This window comes from Rhizomucor pusillus (assembly GCF_041956525.1).
Source record: "Rhizomucor pusillus strain CBS 183.67 unplaced genomic scaffold VTP01scaffold_24, whole genome shotgun sequence".
NCBI lineage: Eukaryota > Fungi > Mucoromycota > Mucoromycetes > Mucorales > Lichtheimiaceae > Rhizomucor > Rhizomucor pusillus.
In genome coordinates, this window is record NW_027192166.1 from 15,398 (window position 1) to 41,584 (window position 26,187).

The 26,187-nt window shown below is 45.0% G+C and overlaps 12 protein-coding genes across 12 annotated transcripts; 8 read left to right on the forward strand and 4 right to left on the reverse strand.

Moving 5' to 3' along the window:
- Positions 1-517: 517 nt before the first annotated feature.
- VTP01DRAFT_5632 (uncharacterized protein) lies at positions 518-2,219 on the forward strand (the record flags this gene model as incomplete). Its single annotated transcript, XM_069384446.1, has 2 exons — positions 518-1,691; positions 1,762-2,219. 2 exons carry the CDS (start codon positions 518-520, stop codon positions 2,217-2,219), a joined length of 1,632 nt encoding a protein of 543 aa, XP_069235074.1.
- Positions 2,220-3,170: 951 nt separating this feature from the next.
- Positions 3,171-4,330, forward strand: VTP01DRAFT_5633 (uncharacterized protein; the record flags this gene model as incomplete). The annotated part of the gene is made up of 4 exons (XM_069384447.1): positions 3,171-3,371; positions 3,473-3,649; positions 3,712-3,763; positions 3,849-4,330. 4 exons carry the CDS (start codon positions 3,171-3,173, stop codon positions 4,328-4,330), a joined length of 912 nt encoding a protein of 303 aa, XP_069235075.1.
- Positions 4,331-4,836: 506 nt separating this feature from the next.
- Positions 4,837-6,233, forward strand: VTP01DRAFT_5634 (uncharacterized protein; the record flags this gene model as incomplete). The annotated part of the gene is made up of 3 exons (XM_069384448.1): positions 4,837-4,909; positions 4,981-5,393; positions 5,451-6,233. The coding sequence occupies 3 exons, from the start codon at positions 4,837-4,839 to the stop codon at positions 6,231-6,233; spliced, it is 1,269 nt and encodes a 422-aa protein (XP_069235076.1).
- A 116-nt stretch (positions 6,234-6,349) lies between these two features.
- VTP01DRAFT_5635 (uncharacterized protein) lies at positions 6,350-6,922 on the reverse strand (the record flags this gene model as incomplete). The annotated part of the gene is made up of 4 exons (XM_069384449.1): positions 6,350-6,535; positions 6,605-6,687; positions 6,738-6,848; positions 6,910-6,922. 4 exons carry the CDS (start codon positions 6,920-6,922, stop codon positions 6,350-6,352), a joined length of 393 nt encoding a protein of 130 aa, XP_069235077.1.
- A 1,260-nt stretch (positions 6,923-8,182) lies between these two features.
- VTP01DRAFT_5636 (uncharacterized protein) lies at positions 8,183-9,316 on the forward strand (the record flags this gene model as incomplete). Its single annotated transcript, XM_069384450.1, has 5 exons — positions 8,183-8,413; positions 8,485-8,656; positions 8,715-8,866; positions 8,932-8,956; positions 9,015-9,316. The coding sequence occupies 5 exons, from the start codon at positions 8,183-8,185 to the stop codon at positions 9,314-9,316; spliced, it is 882 nt and encodes a 293-aa protein (XP_069235078.1).
- A 581-nt stretch (positions 9,317-9,897) lies between these two features.
- Positions 9,898-10,572, reverse strand: VTP01DRAFT_5637 (uncharacterized protein; the record flags this gene model as incomplete). The annotated part of the gene is made up of 4 exons (XM_069384451.1): positions 9,898-9,955; positions 10,012-10,091; positions 10,163-10,288; positions 10,351-10,572. The coding sequence occupies 4 exons, from the start codon at positions 10,570-10,572 to the stop codon at positions 9,898-9,900; spliced, it is 486 nt and encodes a 161-aa protein (XP_069235079.1).
- A 228-nt stretch (positions 10,573-10,800) lies between these two features.
- VTP01DRAFT_5638 (uncharacterized protein) lies at positions 10,801-14,579 on the forward strand (the record flags this gene model as incomplete). The annotated part of the gene is made up of 13 exons (XM_069384452.1): positions 10,801-10,957; positions 11,040-11,305; positions 11,359-11,773; positions 11,831-12,097; positions 12,165-12,484; positions 12,542-12,639; positions 12,695-12,800; positions 12,866-13,241; positions 13,298-13,777; positions 13,838-13,962; positions 14,018-14,111; positions 14,170-14,273; positions 14,337-14,579. The coding sequence occupies 13 exons, from the start codon at positions 10,801-10,803 to the stop codon at positions 14,577-14,579; spliced, it is 3,051 nt and encodes a 1,016-aa protein (XP_069235080.1).
- A 131-nt stretch (positions 14,580-14,710) lies between these two features.
- Positions 14,711-15,996, forward strand: VTP01DRAFT_5639 (uncharacterized protein; the record flags this gene model as incomplete). Its single annotated transcript, XM_069384453.1, has 3 exons — positions 14,711-14,983; positions 15,057-15,561; positions 15,650-15,996. 3 exons carry the CDS (start codon positions 14,711-14,713, stop codon positions 15,994-15,996), a joined length of 1,125 nt encoding a protein of 374 aa, XP_069235081.1.
- A 75-nt stretch (positions 15,997-16,071) lies between these two features.
- On the reverse strand, positions 16,072-16,798 carry VTP01DRAFT_5640 (uncharacterized protein; the record flags this gene model as incomplete). The annotated part of the gene is made up of 3 exons (XM_069384455.1): positions 16,072-16,322; positions 16,374-16,585; positions 16,656-16,798. 3 exons carry the CDS (start codon positions 16,796-16,798, stop codon positions 16,072-16,074), a joined length of 606 nt encoding a protein of 201 aa, XP_069235082.1.
- Positions 16,799-17,219: 421 nt separating this feature from the next.
- VTP01DRAFT_5641 (uncharacterized protein) lies at positions 17,220-17,581 on the reverse strand (the record flags this gene model as incomplete). Its single annotated transcript, XM_069384456.1, has 2 exons — positions 17,220-17,488; positions 17,539-17,581. The coding sequence occupies 2 exons, from the start codon at positions 17,579-17,581 to the stop codon at positions 17,220-17,222; spliced, it is 312 nt and encodes a 103-aa protein (XP_069235083.1).
- Positions 17,582-17,748: 167 nt separating this feature from the next.
- Positions 17,749-25,299, forward strand: VTP01DRAFT_5642 (uncharacterized protein; the record flags this gene model as incomplete). The annotated part of the gene is made up of 21 exons (XM_069384457.1): positions 17,749-17,772; positions 17,840-17,962; positions 18,021-18,317; positions 18,377-18,763; positions 18,823-18,944; positions 19,001-19,133; positions 19,214-19,486; positions 19,548-19,755; positions 19,809-20,239; positions 20,303-20,587; positions 20,649-20,846; positions 20,914-21,207; positions 21,266-21,682; positions 21,743-21,995; positions 22,055-22,218; positions 22,288-22,689; positions 22,747-23,154; positions 23,214-23,487; positions 23,552-24,546; positions 24,605-25,133; positions 25,196-25,299. 21 exons carry the CDS (start codon positions 17,749-17,751, stop codon positions 25,297-25,299), a joined length of 6,321 nt encoding a protein of 2,106 aa, XP_069235084.1.
- Positions 25,300-25,441: 142 nt separating this feature from the next.
- On the forward strand, positions 25,442-26,098 carry VTP01DRAFT_5643 (uncharacterized protein; the record flags this gene model as incomplete). The annotated part of the gene is made up of 1 exon (XM_069384458.1): positions 25,442-26,098. One exon carries the CDS (start codon positions 25,442-25,444, stop codon positions 26,096-26,098), a length of 657 nt encoding a protein of 218 aa, XP_069235085.1.
- Between the last annotated feature and the right edge of the window lie 89 nt (positions 26,099-26,187).

Consider the following 26,187-nt stretch of genomic DNA (forward strand, 5'->3'; position numbering starts at 1 on the left):
ATGATCTCCGTGAAGTGAAACTTTAACACCTCAGAATCATTCGACATTGCTTATGGAGTAGGTCAACTATGAATAGCACGGTGCAATTACATGAGGTTTCGAAAATGAACATGAGAAATATTCGTCACTGCGGGTGCCTATCTATAAACCAGCACGTACGCCAATATATCAGAGGAAACTGTTATTACCAAAATTGTAATCGAATTACATCCAGAAAGTCCTACTCCTCAGAGGAATAGGTACTTTACGTTTTGGTCCGTTACAGTCATGCGACACAAGAGCGGAAAGTATTTTTTCCTTCCAAACTATCGATTTGGCTGAGTCGATTTAATGTTTACTAAACCTTTCGACTGTTCGAGGCCGTTGCCTACCAGTGCCGAAAACCGCAAGATCGGCTGACTTTTAAGGCTGCATAAAGATCGCGCGGGCTGCCGCCTCAGCGGAAAAGTAGGATTTACCATTTCCCTTTTACTCCTTTCTTCTCTCACCCCCTTATTTTTTTTCTCCAATACCTGCAATGGCTTTAGACGCCACTGCCGAAAGCAATCGAGGGTCTCCTAATGTCAGCTTGCTGCTGCGACCGGAACAGCACACGCGTTCTGAAATCAACAAGACGGTGCATGTCAATCAAACAGGAGTGAGACATTTCGGCGCTGCCGCCGTGATGGAGGAGGAGAAGACTCGATGGATGTGTCACAAGACAATTCTAGCAGAACACTCGCCTTACTTTGCTGCGATATTTCGCGGCGATTTTAAAGAGTCCGATGCCGCCATTGTCGTTATGCCACCTGGTATCTTCACGTCAAACTCCATCGACGGTCTTTTGCATTACATGTACACGGGCGAACTTAAAGTGAATACCAACGGAAGCTCAAATAAAGCGAGTGAAGCGACCAAACAACTCCAAGACATGTACTTCGCAGCTGACTACCTCAGAATGGCCGTCTGCTGCCAGCAGATCAGGGATCGCATGGCAGATATGGCCCACAACTGGAGCTGCTACTGCGATGAATGCCGGGATATTGTCATTCAGCTGTTTGCGTTTACATACAGCCGATCGCAGCAACAATGCCTCGATGATGAATACTTAGCGGAGATGACCGACAAAGCAATCACCATACTGACTCACGAACCCGACAAGGCACTGCATACCTATTGGGCAAGTCCCCTACTCGCTAAAGTACTCAATGCACATCCGGAGCTGGAACATCAACTGGCCCGGAAACTACTGTCATATATCAGCAAATTCAATGCAATCGAGACACTTCATGCATGTTACGTCGTGACAGAGTGCGGCAACAAGCTGTACAGACTCTTGGAGACCATCGTCGACTTTGCCCAATTACGCGCAACAGAGCTTATAGCTGCTCATTTCAACTTTTACTGCTCACAGTACCCCACATTGCTATCCTGCATCGACGGAATCAGCTACTCGTTCAATTTTCTTGAATATCTCTTACGCCAGACTCTGGAGAACCAAATGAACGAGCAAAATGCATTGATCATGTATCAAAGCATTGTTCGCGATTTGATGAGCCGGCATGCGGTGCAGCAGTGCAACAAGGTCCGGGATATCCTCAGGGATGCGAGAGAGCACATTCTACATTATGTTGTAAACAATGCCGAATACATCGCCCAGCACGATGGATTCAAAGTTTTAGACAAGAATGTATATCAGACACTTGTGCAAGGTAAGTGATCTTATGATCTATTTATTTAAACCATGCTCACAACTCTCTTCTCCTTGCTGCGCTGGTGCAGAAGCGGGGTTGCAAATAAAATCCTTTGCACAATCTTCGGAAGTTGATAGCAGCAATAATACATCATGCTGCAAAAGGTCACGAAGGTCAGGGGCCCGGAAATTATCCGGTTTATTCAGGCGCACGTCTGTGGAATTTGTTAATCCGCGCCTCGTCGGGAACGTCAAGCAAAGCAAGGATGACAACGATGCAGATACCACCACCACCTCTCACCAAATGGCTCGAAAGTTATTGGACTTGGTTCTATTCCGTCGAAAATCTTACTCTTCATCATCATCATCATCATCAGCAGCAGCAGCAGATATTTCAATGCAAAGCAAACAAAAGCAAAACAGGGATCCAGAGCACGACAAAACCGCATCTGAAGCTTGCAGCCGGCAGGGTCGGAAAAAGCTTACAATGTCGCCCATAGGCAGTCGACGAATCATGCTAACTGGACGCCCTGTACTAACATCATAACTACCATCACCGCCTGTTATACTCTAATTCCGCTTCTGTCGTATACTCTCGAAATTCATTGTAGTTATTATTTTTTCGTATGTGCTTAAATATATTTTAAACTATCAACAAGATTCACACAATCCGTTCGTATGTAGATCATAGGGTACAACCAGGCATGCAGCGGCACGTCATGAAGCTCCAAAATTTATGAGCGGTTACCTTATCTTGATTATGTAAAATTCGGTTAAGCTTTGATTCTGCTTCTGCTTTGCAGAAATTTTCATCGGCTAGTTATAAAGAGCGGCATCGCTGTCAAGAAAAGAGGAAATTCCAGGTGCAACTTGAGGATTTCTTCTGCAATGTCAAAAAAGAAAGAGTTAATTATGGAAAGCTATTGACAAACATCAACAAAAGAACAACATTCGGAAAATATTTGGAGTCAATGTTATAAGTTTATTGGAATAGGGGACGACTTGCGCTCTTTCTAAGCCGTGAGCCTCGTCCAGCGTGTTACAGTCCTCTAGTGATAAAGTGTGTTATTGGCGACGTATGTTCCTTTTCAGGAGTAAAAATCATTACATCCGGCAAAAGCAGCGTCATTTGGGCGAACTTTAGTGTCTCGATGGTAAGCTTCAGCTGCTCCTGGTCAGTGTTGCTTTAATTTCTCCGGCGGGTAAATTAGCCTCAGCGTTTCGAGTGCACACTCTTTCCGGAAAGTAGATTCGCCCAATAGCGAGAACGAAAAATAAATTTGCCCAGATGGAAAATCAATTCATATGAAGGCAAATCAGATGTCTTGCTGCCAAGAAGCTTTTGTAGGACAAGTCTTGGCATCTTGGGATACATAAAAGCACAGCAAAATGCTCGTCTCTGTTTTATTTCTTTTTCACAATTACACCAGAAACCGCAAGTATCTTATTTGAAAATGGAAGAGGTTCTGTCGTCGACGAATATGGCAGACCTGAACCAATGGATTATATTGTTGATGAGGAGCAGTTTCGTCTTGAAACATTGAACTCTCATACGCAATATTCAGCTCAACTGCCTCTGGAGAGCGAGAAAAAACCAGAGGCAATGCAGATGAAAAAGGAGGCAAAGCCTGATCGTGATGTTAAAATGAGGGAAGCATCAGTGAAGCGAAATTATACACGCTATTCTGACCAGGACAAGGTGAGGTTCTTCAAGCTGTTGTTTGAGAGGTGTTTGAGTGCAGCTACTGCCGCAAATCAGCTTGGGATTCACGTTCGTACAGCACAAAATGGGCTGCGCAGTACGAGAAGGATCCTGACAGTATCTTTCAAAAACGGAGAAAGACCGGTCGTCCGCGTATTCTCCATGAAGAACACAAAAGCGTTATTCTCGAGTGCATTGATGAGAATCCTTCCGTCGTCCTAGACGAAGTAATGAAGAAGTTAAAGCAAATATTCACAGAATTAAAGTATCTAAAAGTACTTTGTTTGATTTTGCAAAAGAACATTGCAATTTGTCTCTCAAAAAAGCTCGACTTCAGCCCATAGACCGGAATAGTGAAGAAAAGATTCAAGAGCGCTTGGATTGGATTCGTAAATGGGAAAAAACAGACATGGATTTTACGAGAAACTGTGTCTTTCTTGACGAATCTGCTTTCCATATTAATTTGAAACGTAGTATGGCATGGTCAAGGAAAAGTACACCGGCAGTGGTCACAGTTCCCAAAACATGAGCAACAACAACAACCATTAGGCGCAATTTCTGCTGAGGGTCTAATCAAATGCAGCCTTAGACTTCCTCAGCCTCCATCCAATAAAAAGAGAAAGAGGGGAGATGGCGTTGGGCAAGTGAGCAAAGGGACAGTGACGGGACACTATATCAGCTTTCTAAAAGCTACAATGGATGAAATGGACCAGTATCCGCACATGAAAGGCCACTATCTCGCGATGGATAATGCTCCTATCCATACATCAGAGGACATAGCCAAATACGTAGAATCTCGCGGCTTCCGCTGCGCTTACTTGCCTTCATATTCTCCTGAACTCAATCCAATTGAGCAATTCTGGTCACTGCTCAAAAGTAAAGTGAAACGCAACAAGTTTCTGGAGAAGGAAACGTTGATGACCCGGATCCGTGAAGCTTCTAATAGCTTAAACTAAGTGATTTTAAAGGAATTGTTAGGCATTCCCATAAATGCTTGGACAAGTGTCGTAATAGGCAAGCTCTCTAAAGAAGCTTTCATTCTACGGAAACATGAGCATTTGTGAAGAAAACAAAACAAAAAAAAACTTATTGATTTTTTGAGAGTGGATGGATCCAAAAAAAAAACCATACAAAGATATGATGGTGGATGATTCTCGCAGGACAGGAAAAATGGAGTAGGCACCAGTATAATCGCGCTCTTGATGCGATCGCAGCGAGTGCAAAGTTGATTGGCTACAGGGAGGGACCAGGCACAGAAAGTAGTAGGAATTGATGTAACGAACGTGACACCATTTTCTCGCCCATGGTAGCTGTGTAACCTGCTGCTAATTGCCGGTGGCAAATATCTGTCTGGACTCTTTTTTCTTCCACTCGTCAACGTTCAACCACCCACCGCACAGCTGATTTTTGCCGGTGCCCCATTCCATTCTTTCAATGTTACTTGTCTCCAACCCTGTACAGTATGCTATATAAACTCGTCTTGTTACTGGCGTTTGCACTCTTGATCCCTGGTGGAATCGCGCAAAACTCAACAGGTCGGATCAGACCCGAAAAACCAGAATATAAAAGCACTCGAGATTCTTACAGTTTTATTTCATCTTACTAGGCTGTATGCCTGCCTCCTGCAGAGCGCGTTGCGATCCAGGTTGCAGCTCGGGCCAGGTCTGTACGCTGGGAACCATGACCCAGTGCGGTCAATGCCCCGCGTCTCGTTGTATCGATAGATCCATCCTGAATCCATCCTCATCCTCTGCCGGTGCTGGTTCCACGCAAAGTGCGTCGAGTGATTCGAATGGAAACTCCAACGACACTAGTTCCTCCAACGGTGCTCTCATCGGCGGTCTTGTTGGCGGTCTTGTCGGCGGCGCATTGGTCTTTGCAATTCTCGGTTACTGTTTTATCAAACGCAATAAATCTACCAAGGCGACGACGTTGCTACCGTTCTTATCACAACAACAACAACAGCACCACCACCACCACCACCACCACCAAGGATCTAATGCTAGCCAAAATCAACAGGTAATTTGTATGCATACTAATTTATAGTAATTATCATTATTGATGGAAAATCTGAAGCATATGACAACCAGGCAAGCTAACTCTGGTGTGATATCTGTTTCGTACGTGCCACCCAACCGACATTCCACGCAACTGCAGACTTCTCAGTCAGATGCAGCAAGCAACAGACGGCATTCTTCGTACCTCAGCGTTAGAGACCACAGGGCAAGTCGCTACGACACCGACGACGAAACTCTCGAGACGGGCAGCCAGCGGACGTCGTTAGCTTCCAGTGTCAGCAACCAACCGACAACGCCTGCCAAGGCAAGCCAAGCTGTCCAGGTCGTTCGCGCTCGTCCGCAAATCATGCGTGTAAACCAGGTTCGAATTGATAGCGTAGATGGCAGCAGCACTGGTGGCTTGAGTCGAAGCGGATCCGTTCGTACCATCTTGACACGCGAAGAAAACCCGAGCATGACAAGCGTACAACTCTCTCGCTCGAGAACCGCTCCAACCCGTCGTATGGCGAACCGCAGAGAATCATCATCTATACTCGTCATTACACCTCAGGAACGACCCAACACCATCATCAATGTGGATGATGAATACATAGATAGATCACTGCTCAGTGCAGGAACAGCGTCAATATCCGTCGACAACAATTCATTTGATAACCGCACTGCGACAAGTTTATCTACTCCAGCAGACGAGAATAATCCTTTCCACGACCGCCACAGTGTGGACGGATCTTGTAACGCTAAAATCCATCCCATTATTGAAGTAATCGAAACACGTTCTCAAGACGACGTAACGCCTTCTTGGAATAGAAACCAACAACCAAACAAGCGAGCTTCATCGTAACATTTGTAACATTTGCCATCTTTGCATTTTCTTCGTTTTTAACTACAAGAATGTACTTTAAATGTGTGTAGAATGCTTGCTGTCATGTGCATGAATTGTGTTGTGATGCTGATATCTTATTCGTCGTCCTGTTCGTCGTTTTCTGCTTCGGATGCTGCTGAGCCTTCGTCTCCGCTATAATCTTCGTCGATGACTTCGTGGTCGCTATCGTCTTCTTCGTCATGTTCCCCCTCCTGCTTTTCTTTCTCTAATCTCTTCAGTTCCTGTCGTCGTTCCTTTTCGCGCTGCTTTTCTTCGGCGATCTATACAGTCAATGTTAATATCTTGCCAGAAGGAAGGGAAAAAAGCTTTTTTGTATTTGTCCGGCTTACTTCTTGCTTATGCTTTTCAATCTCATTCAGCAGCTCCTCCTTGAATGGCCAAGAGTTGGGAATGCCGGGATCCTTTCTCTTTCCTGCAAAGATCGTCAGTTGCAAAGCTTTTTAGTCGCAAAAAGATACTAACTCTTTTTTTGTGGGTTCTTTTTAGCTTCTCTTCGAACTTTTCTGTGATGCTCCCGCACACGCTTTTCGATCTTGTACCGAAGAGCGGCTTTCACCCGCTTACTTTGTCGTTCTGCACAATATAATATCAGTGCACCGTCGACATGTCACCATGCAACAGAGGGGTAACTTACTTTTCGGCACCATTCTGCAAAAGAGGGGAATAAAAGATGCAGCCAGATTCGATGCGGGCATTACCAAAAGCCACCTCGATCACCAAATTTAGCAAACGCGCTGAGCTCTGATAAGAAGAGCATGTCCGTTGATATCCCTAAGAGAAATATGTAGCCATCGTTCTGTATTCCAAGCGACCGAAAATATCATTAATAAAGCGGTATTTTGGATGCAATGTTACAATGAGATTTAAGAAAGTTTGAAGTCTTAGATCGAATGCTGCCAAAGCTCTACTTTGCCAGCAAATACGGGTAAGGAATAATTTCGCTCGAACGAATACAACGCACAAGACCGCAGACCCCGGAGCCGGGAGCAGAACAAACTCTCGGCTGTAGTTTTCTCTCAGATACATGGTAAGCTATCAGAGGAAGCTATTATACAAAGCGTTAATCCCTGATTACGTCGCGCTAAGCTTCATAACCACGTCTGGGCCACGATGCTGTTTATCCGATGGTCCAGAATAACCATCTCACATGTTCTGGGAAGATTGCCGAGTTACTGAAGACGCAGATACATTATCCAGAAGAAGAGGACCCATCTACAACTCTTGTACTCGGGCATCTACATTTTTCAAAATCGTTGCCGCTCCTGCCATATGTGCTTCTAATATTTATATCTATTTGTACATTGTGCCCGATCTTCTACATTAATACGGATTATATTCATATGATTCTCTAATGCACTTTGCACCGTTATCAAGGTATAATTCTGCGGTGAGAAACAACAGATTCCACACTTCCTGACATGTTCGTGCCATGGTCTAGTTAATGAAAGGATGATTTAATTAAGGATACATTTTTATCCATTTGCCTTCGTTTTCGCAAACTTAGATTCCAGCCCGGATTCACGGGTTCATTCAGATCCGGAAATGCGGCTCACTTGATCAACTCCCATATCCCTTGATCTTGAACTGTTCATGCTTCCCACAGCTGTAATGCAAGAATCACTCATAAGAACGAATGTATTGGAGTTGTAATTATTGATAGCGTTGAAAAAGACAGTAAATGTGTATTTTCTCGATCGAATGAAAGTGATGGATGACTACTTATAGCCGAATATGCTCTAATGTGCTCTCTGAAGGTTGGGCAATGATGTGAACTATGTTGTCGCACAAACATCGAGCATGAGTCATCGATATCTGTCTGTTGCGATGGTGGCATTCGGACAATGCAATGCATAAAAGGGGAGAGCGCGGGGGGGGTTAGGGCCAAATCTGCATCTCACTGTGCAATCATGTGTGGAGACCAGCAGTTGGCGGTCGACGTGCAGGACCTAAACTTTAGCTACGGTGGTCCTCCCATCTTGCAGAATCTCAATTTCCAGCTGGAACGCGGTCAGCGCTGCCTACTTGTCGGTGCAAACGGTGCAGGAAAGACGACATTGCTTCGCATTCTGGCTGGCAAGCGCAAGGTGCGCGGCAATGTCAGTGTTCTCGGCAAGAACGCGTTTCTTGATGCTCCATCGGTAAAAGGATCTTTGTTGTTGTATATCTCTACACGCATATATGCAGTGTACTAAGAGTTTTTGATTTGTAGGGAATTACATATCTCGGCACTGAATGGGCTAATAATCCCATTGTAAAATCGGATCTCTCTGTTGACTATCTTTTGAAGAGCATGGGAAGCAAACGCTGGCCTGAGCGCACAGCCAGGCTTCTCGAAGTTCTGGACGTCGATCCTAGTTGGCATATGCACCAACGGTCCGATGGTATTTGTTCAAGAAATTTGATTCCTTTACTGCGCAAGCTTCTAAATAGGAAACAAAGGTCAACGCCGTAGGGTGCAATTGGTCATGGGTTTGCTTCAGCCATGGACTATACTTTTGCTGGATGAAGTGACGGTTGATCTGGATGTCCTTGTCCGTGCTGATTTCTTACAATACCTGAAAGAGGAGACAGAAGAGCGCGGTGCCACTATCGTAAGGGATCATCGCATTGAGCAATTGAGAGCTACGCGGTAACTGATATAATTACATCTACCTAGGTATATGCAACTCATATTTTTGACGGTATGTTCTGGTTTGGCAAGTCATTTTTAAAGATTCTTTGTTAAGCTCTAGTCGTCAGGTCTGGCTCAATGGCCGACACACGTGGCCCATGTCACCGATGGAACTATCGTTTCGATGAACAATATGCAATCATTTGCTGAACTGGAGGATGTCAAAGCCTATCATCAGCAACGCGGTCTTATGGATTCACCACTCATGGCTTTATGCTACAAATGGTTGCGCGAAGACAGAGAGCGGTTGCGAAAGAAGAAACAACAGGGGCAGCTAGAAACTAGCACCGGCCTCCCACATACTAAATGGGATGAACTGAAGGATGACATGGACAAATATGGAGACAAATATTACAATTATTGGTCTTGAAAGACTACACGGTCGTTGTATTTAGAGCAACAGGATTTGTCATTTCACAATATTTGATGCTAGCCGACGCAAAGAACGTGTAATTTAAGAATAAAATATTCTAGACAAATACATTGTAACAGATTTGCTTCTAACATAAAGACAGTAACCATTCTTGGCCAGACAATAAATGTGATTGCTTAGTAGTCGTTGATGCAGAGGAGTCCGAGAATGTAGTTTACAGCACAAATTCATTCAAACCGAAAATGTTCATAAGAAATCCATTGATGCTATACGACAAAGAGAAAGGCAAAGACAATGTATTTTATATCCCATCCTTCTCTTGTTGGAATAGAAATGAAATCTGCCAACACATTGCATCAAGGAGAAAATAAACGGCGAACATGAATTGGTTAGGATACAACCGCCGATCCCTATTAGATGTACACAACAGAAACAAAACGACCATGCAGGAGGTTTGTATTGAACATAGTATGTTTAAGCCAACAACGGCATTTGAGATACAAGGAATGACACGCCGAATGCATTTGATGTCAGAAGGACTGAAAGAGACACAGCACTGAAGCAATTCTCTAGATTAATCAGAAGTTGGTGCCCTCAGGAGGCTGCGGCAGCTTTCTACCGATGGTGGCCATCTCTCTACAACGACATAATAAGTCAAGGTGGGCACAAATGAGTCAAGATCCGATCTGTACCTTCTCAATTCCGTCAAAATAGTTTCCAAGGTATAGGCACGTCGCCAGTTCGTTAAGCAAGGTAGGCGGCTAGGTTCAACCTGCATGGGAAATTAGCTTCTTTGAACACATCTCCCCAGTAACAAAGTGTTTAATCTTCTAAACAACTTGCCTTTCCGGTTTGTGGATTGACACTAGGCAAATTGATGCGCGATACAAAATGTACGGTGGGAGGAGCGTCTGGGTAGGATTCACCGCAGTAGATCTTTAAGCTGTAGATACGGTTCTCGTGAACAGACTGGATAGTTGCGTCAAATACTTGAACTTTCTCTGGTCAAGGCGAAAAGGGGGCTTACTTACATGGGGAGGACCCAGAATGGTGGCATGCCAGTTGTGCATTAACAAATCGTCGTCTGCCAGACCATAGCTGCAGGTGCCGTCACCGATACCCTTTTCGCCCTTTTCAAGTTCTTCTAGTAAACGAAAGTTGCGAGGTACTAACAATCGAGTTAGTAAAATCTGTGACGTTTCTTCAGGAGTAGTTCTAATCTCGTCTACTGCAACGTTGCAAGCGGCATTCATTTGACATTGCTGTCAATTCCAGCTAGAGTAGAGCCATGCCCAAAGTTAAAGCAAAAAAAATGAGGAGACTTACCCTCTGCCATTGCAAACAAGTGCTTTTTTCACGTCTGTCGTCCCGAAGCAGTTTACTCAACGCGAAGCACCATTTTAGAAGTCAGCCCAGAGCGGCCCTTGGAGCGGGCGGACTCACCTTGCACCACGTTTCTCGTATAATATCGTTCAAGCGCCATGAACCCTGAACAGCGACCACCGATGGCGGCGCCAATTCGTCCCCAAGCTCGGCCGCCATCTGTTGGCGTGAGACCTCCGGGACCAGGCATGCCCGCAGCGAGACCTCCATTGAATGTCGTGCCTGGCGCGGCAGGACAGCCAGCATTTTCTCCAGGTGCATAAGGCAACTGTCTTTACAACGACAAAGACCTCATACTCGCGCGAAAAGAACAAAAGACTTACTCTGCTGTACGTAGCTGCAGTTCCTCGACCTGTACATGCGCAGCCATTGAGGCCACCGCCACCGCAATCAGTGCCGCGACCGCCTATAGCGCAACAAGCAGCACCACCACAACCACAACCTGCTGTGAATAATCTTGTTGCACCAATGGCTAACATGAATCTTCAGCAACCACACGCGCCGATGCAACCACAGCTACAACAGCAGCAGCAGCAATCGCCTAGGCCACCGGTGCCAATGGGTTCGCCCTCGCAACCTCCAGCCAACGTACCAACAGCGCAGGTGAATGGAAACTGAACTGCTGTTCTATATATCTATTTCTTACAACTATATAGAGACCTACAGCTGGTCGTCCTAAGCGTATATATGCCGTTAATCCAGAAGTGGCTGCCGCAACGATGCCCTCACCCAACGCCCCAGGCATGTCTGGGAGTGCTACACCCCCGTGGCCGCACGGTCTTCAACCTAATCGACCACCAGCCGTGCCTCCCGCCAAGGGCCAGCATCATTCACTGTCTGCAGCAGCTGGTGTAGGTTATACACAGGGACCTTACACAAACACTTCGCAGCAGCTGCCACCCGAACTTCGACCGCCCCAGCAACCTCGTCCACGCATAGATCCAGATCAAATGCCAGCACCGGTACAGGTACGAGAGCAGGATGCAATTGTTTTCGGCGACAAATTCTTTGGTACCGTCGAACGCGAGCGCATTCCACTCGCCACTACAAACTATATTGGATTGGATCAAGGTGAGATTCGCCGTAACGGGATCAAATTGAGACGAAAATCTCACGGTCTTTTGTTAGGAAATGCAAACCCACGCTACATCCGTGCAACCGTGGATAAAATACCGGTCAGCAGCGATTTAGCAGAGACATCGAAGCTCCCACTCGGCTTGGTCGTGCAACCCTTGGCTAAACCAAGAAAGGATGAGGTGCCGTTGCAGGTGGTCGATCACGGTGCAGAGGGACCAGTGAGATGTACCAGATGTCGAGCGTATATCAGCCCTTGGTGCACATTTGTCCAAGGTGGCTCGAAATTCATCTGCGGTATTTGCTCACATTCCAATGATGGTATGTGTGTAAAAAATCAAAGATGGAAGACGTGTCGGCTGATCACTACCTTGGAATGACGTTGCAGTTCCGGAATGGTATTTTTCAAACGTGGATATGTCTGGAAGAAGGATAGATCATGAGCAGCGACCAGAATTGCGATACGGCAGTGTGGAATTTGAAGTACCAGCCGATTACTACTCTTCCAGGAAACCGACGCCACTTAGCTACGTGTTTGCGATTGACGTATCAGCTCAGGCTGTCAAGAGCGGACTCGTCGAGGCTAGCTGCGAAGCACTCAGGGAAACGCTTTATGGTAAAAATGCAGCTGAGAGCAGTCGCCTGCAACGCGGCAACAGGATTGGCTTGATTACTTTTGACAGGGCCGTGCATTTTTACAACTTGGCTGTAGGTTCAAGTAATATCTTATACCTATCATGGATTGCTAATGCTTGATTCATACAGCCTGCTCTGACGCAAGCACAAATGCTCGTCGTACCTGACATTGATGACATGTTTATACCCTTACAAGATGGTTTTCTGGTAGATCCGGAAGAGTCAAAGTGCGTAGATCCCGTTTGCGTTTTTCTATGTTTCTATACTAAATAACTACAATAGGGATATCATTCTAGAATTATTGCAAAATTTGCCCACCATGTTCCGAAATACTATTAGACCCGAAGCAACCTTCTCCTCTGCAGTCCGTGGAGGCATGCAAGCCCTCGTAAGTTAGAGAGCGAGATCATAGATATATCTGGAGATATTCTAAGCTTGCTACTCTAAATGCAGAAAAATTGGGGAGGACATTTGTTTGTGTTCCAATCTACACTTCCAAACTATGGCGCGGATGCACTCAAAGCCCGAGACGACAAGGCATTGTATAACACTGATAAAGAAAAACAGCTCTTGAATACGCAAAGCGACGCCTACAAGGAACTAGGCAAAGAATGCATCAAGAACGGAGTATGTGTGCATACATGGCTGTTCCCAGCACAGTACACCGATGTCGCCACACTGGGAGTGGTTTCGTCGCTTACCGGTGGCGACGTTCGATATTACCCTAATTTCAGCGTACGAGACACTCCTAAGATTGTTTTCCAACTGAACCACGACATACACCGTGAAACTGGATTCGATGGAGTACTGCGCATTCGATGCTCGGATGGCAAGTTTTTAATTTGTAAAGTTATTTGATTGTAAGTTTAACGTTGTTGAAAATAGGTCTCCAAGTCATTGATCACTATGGAAATTGTAATATGAGTACTTACACCGATATGGAATTGGCTGGAATCGACGAGGATAAGGCTATCGCGGCAGTTTTGAAGCATGACAGCAAGCTAGATGTTGGAAGAGGCGTAAATTTCCAGTGCGCTCTCTTGTATACAACGCGATCTGGATACCGTCGTGTACGTGTCCATAATCTAAGTCTTGCAGTAAGCAACCAGATAGCAGAGGTATTCCGTTCAGGAGATGAGGATGCTACCATCGGCATCCTTTTGCGAAAAGCTATCTTCGATTCATACCACAAGAACCGCAGAGACATCCACCAAAACCTTACGGAACAATGCGTCCAGATTTTGACCGCTTATCGCCTCAACTGTGCCGCCTCTACCTCAGCCGGCCAACTTATTTTACCAGAGGCATTCAAATTGTTACCGATATATGTTCATGCATCGCTGAGGTCACATGCTCTTCGAGGAGGTAGAGTGTATAGCAGGAGAGAGATGGCAATAGTTTTAATTCTAATCGTGTATCATCCAGTCGGCGCCGATATGCAAATCGACCTTCGCTCCTCGGGATTGTATCTGCTCAACAGTCTTGGCGTTGACGAACTAGTACTGACACTGTATCCACGGATGTTTGCCGTGCATAATATGGAGGACGATGTAAGAGTTTTAGACTCGGTGCACCCAATTCAACTATTCACTAAATAGAATCTAGTGTGGAGTGGCAGATCTTGGAGGGCAAGTCAAGTTGCCACCTATGGTCCGTACCTCATACGAAAGATTAGACTCCAAGGGAGCATATTTGCTAGGTTTGTGTGACCGAAAACGGATAAAGAATGCTGCGATGCTGAACGTGGGATCAATTAGATACTGGATCCGACTTGTACTTTTGGCTGGGTAATAGGATCAGCAGCGACTTTTTGCACAACGTCTTTGGCGTGGAGCGCCTGGATCAAGTAGATCCAAACATGGTAAGGAGCAAAAAATTGCGTCACGAAAAGGTTGGGAAAAGACAGTTTCTAAACAGGACTTAGACAACTCTGCCGTTCCTTGAGATGCCACTTTCACAACGGATCAATGATATCGCCACGCAACTCCAGGCAGATCGTACTCGGTACCTGCAACTAAGGATTGTGCGCCAGGAAATGGATGCGATTGAGTTTGTGTTCTCAACTTGGATGGCGGAGGACCGCAACGCCGAGGTGCAGACCTACGTGGACTACATGTGTGTCTTACACCGCAAGATCCAGGATGAAATGAAACGATTAAATAGCTAAAATCGCTTGATTTTGTGTTCAAGAAAAAAAATTGCATGAAAAAGAAGGAGTTGGGTCGTCCCTCTTTATCTTTTGCCTTGTCTTCTTCCCTTTCTTTCCACCCTTTTTTATTATATCTTACAACTATCACAATGACGTGGATGGAGTATCTTCTCAACCGACCACTTGCAGAACCGACATCTGTGGCACCGTGGGCAGATGCATACCAGCGAATCCATATGATAAAATTACGTCTGCAGCCGCCAAAAAAGATCTGTAGCTGCAGTGATCTTTTCTACATTGTAGTTAACCACGATTTCTTGCGGTTGCTTATTGCAGTCCTCTGGCTTGTCGTTTGCGGATACATTGAATCGTTTCTGGCGCAGTTGAGTGAAATGCGGTACTCGAACACTGTCTACGATCGAGTAAGCTTCCGCGGGGTGATTCATATCAGTCATTTATATGAATCTTTTTTATTTATATATATGCATTCAATAGCATCCACTGACAGATTTATTGCACGATGCTTTTCCACGTATCGAAAATTACGAGATTGTCAACTACCTCTTGATCTCGTTACTGCTTTACACTATACTCATATTTCTCTTTCTATCACCCGACTGGACGACGCGATTCGTAGCTCTGAGGCGCTGGCTAATTCTTATGGGCATTATCTATGTCTTCCGCGGTATCTGCCTGGTCGTCACTACTCTGCCATCCCCCATGTTTGATAATTGCCAGCCTCCCGAGACTGCGTTAAACGGGTCTGCAGGCTCGCGGTTCTTGTTCATGTTCCAGCAAATAGGTGGAGCCCTGCATCCGTGCACAGACAATATATTCTCGGGTCACACGGCGGCCATGTTGTCGTCTGTCATGATTTGGCGCGTACATTCAATTACCTGCAGGGCATTCGCTTGGATCGCATATCTGCTTTGCACAGCTGCTGTACTTTTGATCTTGTTCACGCGTTTTCACTACAGCGTCGATGTTATCCTTGCCATATGTAGGTTGCAGAGAATCGCGAGAATAACATCTCTTAGCAATATGATACATTCGATAGATATGTAACTGATGCTGGAAACCTTACGCAGATATCGTGTACACTGTCTGGTATATATATCTGGATAATGTCCAGCGCGCTGCAACTCAGTACATGTTTGGACATTCCAACTGTCGAGAACTTTTTGAAGCACGCGTCGAAACAGCAGACAGTATTCTGCTGTACGAGTACTTGACTTGGCAGCCACATCCACTGGGAAAGCAGTTGTTACTGTGGTTCTGCATGTATGCAGACGGACTTGATATTCGGCTGCGCGCCTTAGGCATACTTGACAAGCATGGCAAACGAGCGAGAGACCACATTGTGGATGTCCATGAAATGACAACAGCTGCCGGCGTATCGACATTTTATCTAGAACGTCAATCTTTACCTATTTAAAACAATCCCATACATATTTTCTTTCTTTTTTTTTTTTAGCTTTGCTTTACATATCCTAAAATGTACTACATATTTTTAATGCTCTTGCATGTCGTTACTGTCTTGCTGATCCTGTTGTTGCTGCTGCTTGTGGACTTGCCCGTTGGGCTGCTCAAAAACAGACTCGAGATGACGCAGAGCAGCCTGCTGTACTTCATTGAGCTCTGCTTCATCGCTCGGGTCTGCAAAAAACTCGCCCTCGTCCTCGAGAGCCGCCTGTTCTGCCAAAAATTCTTCATCCGGATGCAACGCAGTGCATTCTGATAATGCCATGTAAATTGCTTCTACTGATGCATAATAAGACACCCAGAAACCGCAAATCTCCCGAATGAACTTACACGAGCCAACGTCTTGCGGCATAAACTTCAGTTCTGTAACGGTATCTTCCTGATCTTCTTCTGGTATTTGCTGGTTCGGAAAGAATCTTCCCGACTCCAATTGACAGTAGATTCCCGGTCGACCGTCTTGTCGCGAAATAGCATGAATGATGATATCAGGATACTCGACAGCTATACCAGACTGAGCCTGTTCAGAGTAAAAGTAGACTTGACTGGGCCCAGATCGTAACGTCAGCCTCGAAAAGCACGCGCGCTCAAGATCTCCAATTCGCGCCCCCATACCTCTCGCACACGAAAAGTTCACCCGAGATCGTGCCGTCTGTGCCTGTCAACGGCGGTAAAACTAGCAATTCCACGTTCTTTTGTGAGTAACGAACAGTTTGATCTTGAAGATCAGGACGCGACGTCAATAGGGTAACGGTCATGACAGCAGAAAAAGGAATAATAGGGCGAAAAGATTCTGCGGTCCTTGTTTCTGAACTTTGTCTCAAACAATGGCATGGTTTCCCCAAATGTCAGAGCTAGTATCAAGTTAAGCCTACTCTACTACCAGCCTTTACAGTCTTGTCGTCTTGGAGTTTGACAGTTTTCACAACGAAAAGAAAAAAATAAAGAAGGTTTACAATTACAGTTTTGCATAAGTTGCGTGGAATTGATTTACTGGAACAAATTTTGATGCTGGCAAAACACCTTTTCCAAAAATTAAATGTCGCTGTAATTTGTCGTTTTGGTGTATAAATGTATTTAAAATTTCACAAAATGCGACATTACTTTTGGGAAAAAGTGTATAATGAAACGTACAAAATGCAGTAGATTTAAAACCGTCGATCTCTCGTGTGTAAATGATTAAAAGAACTTTTTAATCTTCTTCTTCGTTACTTTGCCCTTGTTCTTTGCCTTGCCCTTGTAGCTTCTCTTTTTGGCTTTTGGACCAGGTGCAGTCTTCTTTGGGTTCTCCTGCTCAACGACTTCCATAGCGGCATCGTTTTCAGCAGGCTGCTCTTCTCCTTCCTTTTGGGTAACTGGTGGTTTCTCGGCAGCAGCAACCTGAGCAGCGGCTAATCGTGCTAACCGTGCATCCTCCACCGGCTTGAACACATTTTCTCGTTTTATCGCTGATTGCTCGTCAGCCAAATGAATCAAACAATGACATTGTCCATTTTACCTCTGTACTTCTTTTTAGTGTGTGAACGGAGACCTTTGGCCATTTTTTTTGTTGTCGTTAGATCGAGTAAAGACAAAGAGGGCAAAATTTGAGTTTTTGAGTTTGAGACAAGAAAAAAATGCAGCAGCAATTTCGGTTCCTGAACGCTCTGCCACCTCTTGCCTTCCTTCTTTTTTTTTTTTTTTTTTTCTTTGCTCACGATCTACTACTATGGCGTTCCGGTTTAACTTTACAGCAAGTATCTCGCCCACAAAAATAAGTTTCTGTGCACTCGGAATGTAGTAAAATGACGAGTTTCCAGGAGGACGATCTGGAGCTGGAAGAGCAGGATCGCCAAGTAGATCAACCTTTAGATTCCTCGTTCGGTGATCTGTCACTGGAAGAGCAAGTGCCTAAAGTACCAAGCCAAGAATATGATGTCAAGGTTAGAAAAGAATTGATGATATTTTGGACGCAATTTAGCTAACTTTGGCGACTGATAGGCTAGCGCTCTGCCAAGTGTAGTGCAGGCAGACGTTCTTCGTATCCCCAATGTCGAACGTCCACTGTATAAGCGTACTCTGGCGGATGTAAAATTTCAAATGGCTGAGCAGGATACGCTGACTGGCGAAAGCGAAGAAGAGTCGCAAGTAGCTAGCATGCTCAATTTGAACAGTAACAGCGATTTGATTCGAGGTGTATACGAAGGAGGTTTCAAAACATGGGAATGCTCGATCGATTTGGTTCAATATCTTGCAAAATTAGAGGACAAGGAACTTTGCAACAAGCGTGTTCTGGAGGTAAGATACTGCTATCTGCTATGCAAATTATCGCTGATCTCTCACAACATATCCAACAGCTCGGATGCGGATCATCTCTGCCTGCATTGTTCCTCCTCCAACAGAGCAAAGATAATCACGTCGATGTCCAAGACTACAACGAACAAGTCATCAAATATATTACCATACCTAATATCCTTTTAAACACTCTGCTGACTGTACAAGATGCAACGCAGCCGCCTGAACTTTCCGAAGAGAACGATCAGGAGTCCTCCTCCGACGAAGAGAGAGGAGCAGAGCACGGTGATTACCATGAGGAGGAGGAAGACGAAGAAAAGGATCGCATAATTGGCGAAAGTGCGACCTGCGACGCTGAAGCCGAGCTGCCTGAAGAGCAGGTGCCTGAGATGCTACGGCAACTTGCCTTACGGACGCGAGCCTTTGTTGGAGATTGGAGCGGCTTGCCGGTATGGAATATAGTATGCATTGGTTCGACTATGAAAACCATTACTTACTGTATGAATAGGAGGTTATTGGTGATCAAAAATATGATATGATTGTAACTTCGGAAACTATATATGCTCAGGAAGCATTGCCTGCACTGCTCAGAGTCTTCCAGAAATGCCTTGCAAAACCGAACGGAGTAATGTATGTCATATGCGCGATACATGCAAATGATACTCCAGTCTGACAGCCCGTTATAGATACGTCGCTGCGAAGACTGTATATTTTGGTGTTGGTGGAGGCACCTTACCTTTCTGTAGCCTTGTCAAGTCGACAAAGGACGAGAACGGCGATGGATTCGAGATTGAGAAAGTGTTTGAAAGCGATAGTACTGTTAAACGAGAAATACTTAAGTTGACTTGGAACCTGTAATTGTAAATCTGTAAAAATATAAGCAATGTTTATGTATTCAGCATTGTTTGCATCGACTTGCCGATGACTTTGGCATAGCGGAGCTGCGCCCTGGCAGGATGCTCTGTGTCACCTGGCGAGAATCTTCAAGCTTCTCTTTCAGAAAACGCGCAACCTCGGTTAATTCTACCTCAGCGACTTGCACACCTCAATTGCCAAGAGCAACCGACCAGTGTCCATTTTCGAACCGCTACTCTTGCAGCTTAGTTTCGACGCGACTACGTGGAACCGAAATGGCAGAGCAGCTTCCCATCCAATTCCAGGAGCTCGCTCAGGTATGCATTGTAATTCTTGGCAGCAACTTGGCTGTACCAAGCTGACCCAAGCTTTCATCAGCTTCAAGCTCTGGGCGTTAACGCCACAAGCATCGGCTTCAACACGCTGACTATGGAGTCTGACCGCTTTATTTGCGTACGCGAGCAAATAAATGGAACAAACCAAGTGGTTATCATCGACCTAGAGAATAACAATGAAATGATGCGACGGCCGATAACTGCTGACTCGGTTATTATGCATCCCACGACGAAAATCATGGCCTTGAAAGGTACGCGGTCGTGCAGCTAGGTACAAGCACTTACTGACACTTTCCCCATTCAGCAAACACCCAGCTTCAGGTCTTTAATCTGGAACTAAAGATGAAACTCAAGTCATACGTGATGAATGAGGAAATTAAATACTGGAAATGGGTCGATTTGGTGACAATTGCACTTGTCACGAATACTGCAGTGTATCATTGGTCCATGGAAGGCACATCAGCGCCTCTCAAGGTCTTTGATCGCCATCCCAGCTTGGCGGACTGTCAGATTATCAATTACAGAGCTTCTGCGGACCAAAAATGGCTAGTTCTAATCGGCATCGCAGCTCGACAGAATCGAGTAGTAGGCTCCATGCAGCTGTATTCTAGAGAACGTGGAGTCAGTCAGCCTATCGAAGGTCACGCTGCGGCTTTTGCACAGATTCAGTTGGAGGATGCACCTCAGCCGACAAAACTCTTTGCATTCGCAGTACGATCCCAGACAGGTGCAAAGGTACACCATTCAGACAATTTTCAGTCTTTCTACGACTTAAGGATTCTTACCATGCATATGTAGGTTCAAATAATAGAGATTGACCATCCAGAGAACAACCCGCCTTTCCAAAAGAAGGCTGTCGAGCTCTACTTCCCACCAGAAGCTGCTGCAGATTTCCCTGTGTCTATGCAAATTGGAAAAAAATTCGGTGTCGCTTATATTGTAACCAAAATGGGCTTTATCCACGTGTACGACTTGGAGACTGGAATCTGCCTATATATGAACCGTATTAGTGGAGAGACTATCTTTGTCACTGCGGACCATCGTGCTACATCTGGCTTGATTGGTGTTAACAAAGTTGGTCAGGTATGGTCGATATCTGGGCTGCAAAAGTTTATCGCAAACTTGACAAATTTCAATGCCATAGGTCTTGTCAGTTTCTTTGAACGAGGCAACAATTATTCCATATGTCGTCAACAACTTGAATAACACTGAGCTTGCGCTGCGGATAGCATCCCGAGCGGGTCTTCCGGGCGCAGATGATTTGTGCGTCGCTCGTTTCAACCAACTCATGTCATCGGGTGCATACACAGATGCTGCAAAAGTTGCTGCCAATTCGCCAAGGGTATGTTGGTAGCAACGAAAAGATTTATACCTAATGGAATGTCATCTGATGGAATGTCGATGGATAGGGCATCCTGCGAACGGTTGATACGATCGAACGACTTCGACAGTTGCCAGTCTTGCCAGGACAGCTTTCACCGATATTACAATACTTTGGTACGCTTCTAGAGAGAGGTGGACTGAATCGATACGAGTCTTTGGATATGGCGAAACCTATCTTGCAGCAGAACCGAAAGCACTTGTTAGAAAAATGGCTAAAGGAAGACAAGCTCGAATGCAGCGAAGAACTTGGTGATTTTGTCAAACAGTTCGATTCCAAGTTGGCTTTATCTGTATACCTACGTGCGAACGTACCAAACAAGGTGTGTACTTGACTGCTCACCCTCATGACTTGATGTATCTCTAATCAGGCTGGCCTAGGTTGTCCTCTGCTTCGCAGAAACTCATCAATATGACAAGATCGTCGCATATGCTAAAACCATTGGATACACTCCAGACTATGTTTCCTTGCTATATCAAATTGCTCGTTCGAACCCTGACAAGACGGTTGAGTTTGCCACGGCATTGATGAATGATGAATCTGGCCCCTTGATCGAAGCAGACAAGGTGGTTGATGTATTGTTGTCGCAAAACATGCTGCAACAAGCAACGTCGTTCTTGCTGGATTATCTAAAGCCTAACCGCCCAGAAGATGCACATTTGCAGACCCGAGTCCTTGAAATGAATTTGATTCATGCGCCGCAGGTGGCCAACGCCATCCTTGCTACCGGTATGCTTACTCACTACGATCACGTCGCCATTGGAAACTTGTGCGAAAAGGCTGGATTGTACCAACGAGTAAGGCATTCCGAAATCACACGCTTTCCGCAAGCAGATTTCTCAACAATGTTTCAATAGGCGCTCGAGCACTACACTGACATCCATGATATTAAACGCATTATTCCCTACACTGCTACGATGGATAAGGACTGGCTGGTTAACTATTTTGGCACGCTTTCTGTGGATCAGACACTCGATTGCCTGTATGAGATGCTTGTCAACAACCTGCGACAAAATCTCCAAGTTGTCGTGCAAGTTGCAATTAAATTCTCTGAGCAACTGCAACCGCATAATCTCATCGACTTGCTAGAGAGCTTCAAGAGCAATGAAGGTAAGGGAGTAACATTCTTTGCTTATCTATGGATCGCATTGCTTATATAATGATAAAAGGATTGTATTATTACCTGGGCTCGATCGTGAACATCAGCCAAGATCCGCTTGTGCACTTCAAATACATACAAGCTGCTTGCCGTACTGGAAACATCCGCGAGGTAGAGCGTATTTGCCGTGAAAGCAACTACTACGATGCGGAAAAGGTCAAGACTTTCTTGAAGGTAACAAAAAAGGCTGTGCGATTGGAATTCATCATAAATGCATGGATACTCATTCCATATTACATATAGGAAGCAAGACTTAGCGACCAACTTCCACTCATTATCGTTTGTGACCGTTTCGGCTTTGTCCATGACCTCGTCCTCTACCTTTATCAAAACAATCTTCAAAAGTTTATCGAAGTCTACGTGCAGAGAGTCAATCCAGCTCGCACACCCGAAGTTATTGGTGCTTTGCTTGATGTTGACTGTGACGAGGACGTCGTCAAGAGCTTGCTCATGTCGGTCAAGGGCGAGTTGAATGTCGGCAAGCTTTGCGAGGAAGTTGAGCAACGAAACCGTTTGAAGCTTTTGCTTCCTTGGCTTAACATGCGAGTTACCGACGGAAGCACGGATCCAGAAGTCTACAATGCGCTCGCCAAAATTTATATCGATACAAACAACAATCCCGAACCATTCTTGAAAGAAAACGATGTGAGTTCTGCTGCTACGGAACATGACGATCGAATTACTTATCTTGTTACTTTGTAGTATTATGATCCACGTGCTATTGGTAAATACTGTGAAAAGCGCGACCCTTACTTGGCTTTCATTTGCTACGAAAAGGGTCACTGCGACTATGAACTTTTGCATATTACTAGCGAAAATGCAATGTTCAAACACCAGGCCCGATATCTCGTACGCCGTCGCGATCCCGCTCTTTGGGCATATGCATTGCAAGAAAATAACGAGAACCGTCGAGAATTGATCGATCAAGTTATTGCCACAGCTCTCCCAGAATGTACAGATCCAGAGGATGTGTCTTCCACTGTGAAGGCTTTCATGACCGCTGACCTTCCAAACGAGCTTATCGAGCTGTTGGAACGCATTATACTGGAGACTAGTGCTTTCAGTGACAACAAGACACTCCAAAACCTGCTTATCTTCACCGCTGTCAAGGTACGATTAAAGTAGCACTATATCCGATGCTGCAAAATCACTAAATATATTTCTACTAGGCTGATCCTTCGAGGGTCATGGACTACATTGATCGCCTGGAGAACTTTGATGCAAACGATGTGGCCGAAGTATGTATCGGCGAGAATTTATTTGAAGAAGCTTTCGCTATCTTTAAGAAATACAACATCAATGCCGATGCTGTCACCGTCCTTATCGACAAGATTGGTGACTTGGATCGTGCCTACGAGTTTGCAGACAAATGCGATCAGCCAGAGGTCTGGAGCAAACTGGCCAAGGCGCAGCTTGATCAAATGCGTGTAAAGGATGCTATTGGTAAGTGATAATAATCTGTATCGGTCATGAAAACCAGGAGCTCTAACCATTAACGTGTTCATAGACTCATACCTCCGTGCAAACGATACTTCCAATTACTTGGAAGTCACTCGTTGCGCTGAAATCGATGGCGATTACGACAGTTTGGTTAAATATTTGCAGGCAGCACGCAAGAATTCTAGAGAGCCGTATATCGAGACAGAGTTGATCTTTGCGTACGCCAAGACTGACAGATTGTCTGAACTGGAGGACTTCATCTCTGCACCGAACATTGCTAAAGTGCAGCAAGTCGGTGATCGTTGTTTCCAGGCACACATGTTCGAAGCGGCCAAAATTCTGTATACCAATATTTCCAACTATGCTAGCTTGGCAACCACGCTTGTACACCTGGGTGATTATCAGGCTGCAGTCGATTGTGCACGCAAAGCCAACAGCACACGAGTTTGGAAAGAAGTCAATGCCGTATGTATCGAGCAACGCGAATTCAGATTGGCACAGATTTGCGGTTTGCATATCATTGTTCACGCAGAAGAGTTGGAGCAAATCATAAAGACGTACGAACGCAACGGCTATTTCGAACAGCTAATCCAGCTTTTAGAGGCTGGTCTTGGCCTCGAGCGTGCTCACATGGGCATGTTTACGGAATTGGCGATTTTGTATTCTAAATACCAGCCAGAGCAGATGATGGAGCATCTGAAATTGTTTGTATCGCGCATCAATATCCCCAAGGTTATTCGAGCTTGCAACGAAGCACATCTTTGGAGAGAAGTTGTATTCCTATACGTCCACTACGACGAATTTGACAATGCGGTTGTCGCCATGATGGATCACGCTGCCGATTCTTGGGAGCACTCGGCTTTCAAGGACATTATCGTCAAGGTGTCCAATGTTGAATTGTATTATAAAGCACTTCGATTCTATCTGAACGAGCAGCCAATGTTGCTCAATGACTTATTAGCCGTGATGGTGCCACGAGTTAATCATACCCGTGTTGTCCAGCTTTTTGAAAAGTCGGATAACATCCCACTTATTAAGCCATATCTCATGTCGGTACAGCAGGTAAGAGTGACCGCTCGCAGATCTGTATTGTCCTGTACATATTAAATCAATAATTTAGGTGAACAACCGAACTGTGAATAATGCTTTGAACGAACTGTTTATAGAAGAAGAAGACTATGAATCACTCCGAGACTCTATTGACCATTACGACAAGATCGATACTCTTGACCTCGCAAAACGACTTGAAAAGCACGAATTACTAGAATTTCGCCGCATTGCTGCCGTGTTGTATAAAAAGAACAAGCGATGGAGACAATCTATTGCTCTGTCAAAGCAAGACCGTCTCTTCAAGGATGCCATGGAGACTGCTTCAGAATCGCGAGACTCCGAGATTGCAGAAGAATTACTGCGATACTTTATCGAAGTTGGCAAGCGCGAATGCTTTGCTGCCATGCTATATACTTGCTACGATTTGATGCGGCCAGATACGGTCATGGAACTCTCATGGCGTCACGGTCTCACCGACTTTGCTATGCCTTACATGATCAACTTTTTGTGTGAACAGACCAACAAGATCGAAACCATGACCAAGGATGTAGAGGAACTAAAAGAACAAACGGAAAAATGGGAGAATCAAGAAGCACAAGGTAGAGTTTGATCTACAGAGTATTAGTGACAATGTAAATGCTAACAGAACATAACATTGCAGCATCTGTACCTCCTCCAATGATGGGACTTGGAAACCCACTCATGTTGACTGCTGGCAACACCATGCAGACTCCTCCTATGAATTTCTCTAATGCACCATTCTAAACAACGGATCCAAAAATAAAAACTTTAATGTTTTGTCGCTTGTGACACAGACGGTCCGTGAAGCTGAGTTGTTATCCGTGTAAAGAAATGAAATGCGCGTATCCATTCTCGGGCGTGTCTTTCTGGCGACAACCTCGAGATCATGTCTGATCGCAAAGCACTTTTACGGCAATACCAACAGTTAGAGCACGATTTCTTTTACAAACGACTTTCGCCGGAGCAGCTATATGCTTTGACAAGTAATGGAACGGTAATTGAAGATTCTTTCTGCTACGGCGAATTCGGCTTCTTGCTTGTCGGTTTAAAGCCTTGTGTGTTGATTCAATTCCCTTCCGCCCGAGAAAATATCATCCCAGCATATAAACGCTTTGTGTTAGACCCTTTGGTTGAGCGATTGGATGCATTTCAAGTACATGTTGCCATCATTGATACACCCGTGAAGAGTGCTGAATTGGGCGAGTTGCGGGGATCCCTCTTGATATATAATTCTAGCCACGAGCTTGGTAGCCAGGTGCAGAGCTCTCTGTTGTCAGCATCCTCTACGTTTGTTTCTGAAGAGCAGCTGGCAAGCTTATTTGATTATCCAGGAAACCTCCCTAAAAGTGAAGAGCAGCTCTTATCCATGCTTGAAATTGCATATCTGGACAATTCACGGAACGACATGCGTGTAATCACAACATTTGCTGCACTGGAACCTCAGTTGGAACTCGTCAAGAAACATTTCGCGATATATAAAGACGTGTGCAGCAGGCAGCTGGATATGGATCTACGACTTGTTATTCGCAGACCAATTGTCTGATCTATTAGAACCTTTGATGTGTATGTAATAATTGTATACCATGTACCGAAATCCATTTGATATTTGTATGCTAAGACAAGTTTGCTATG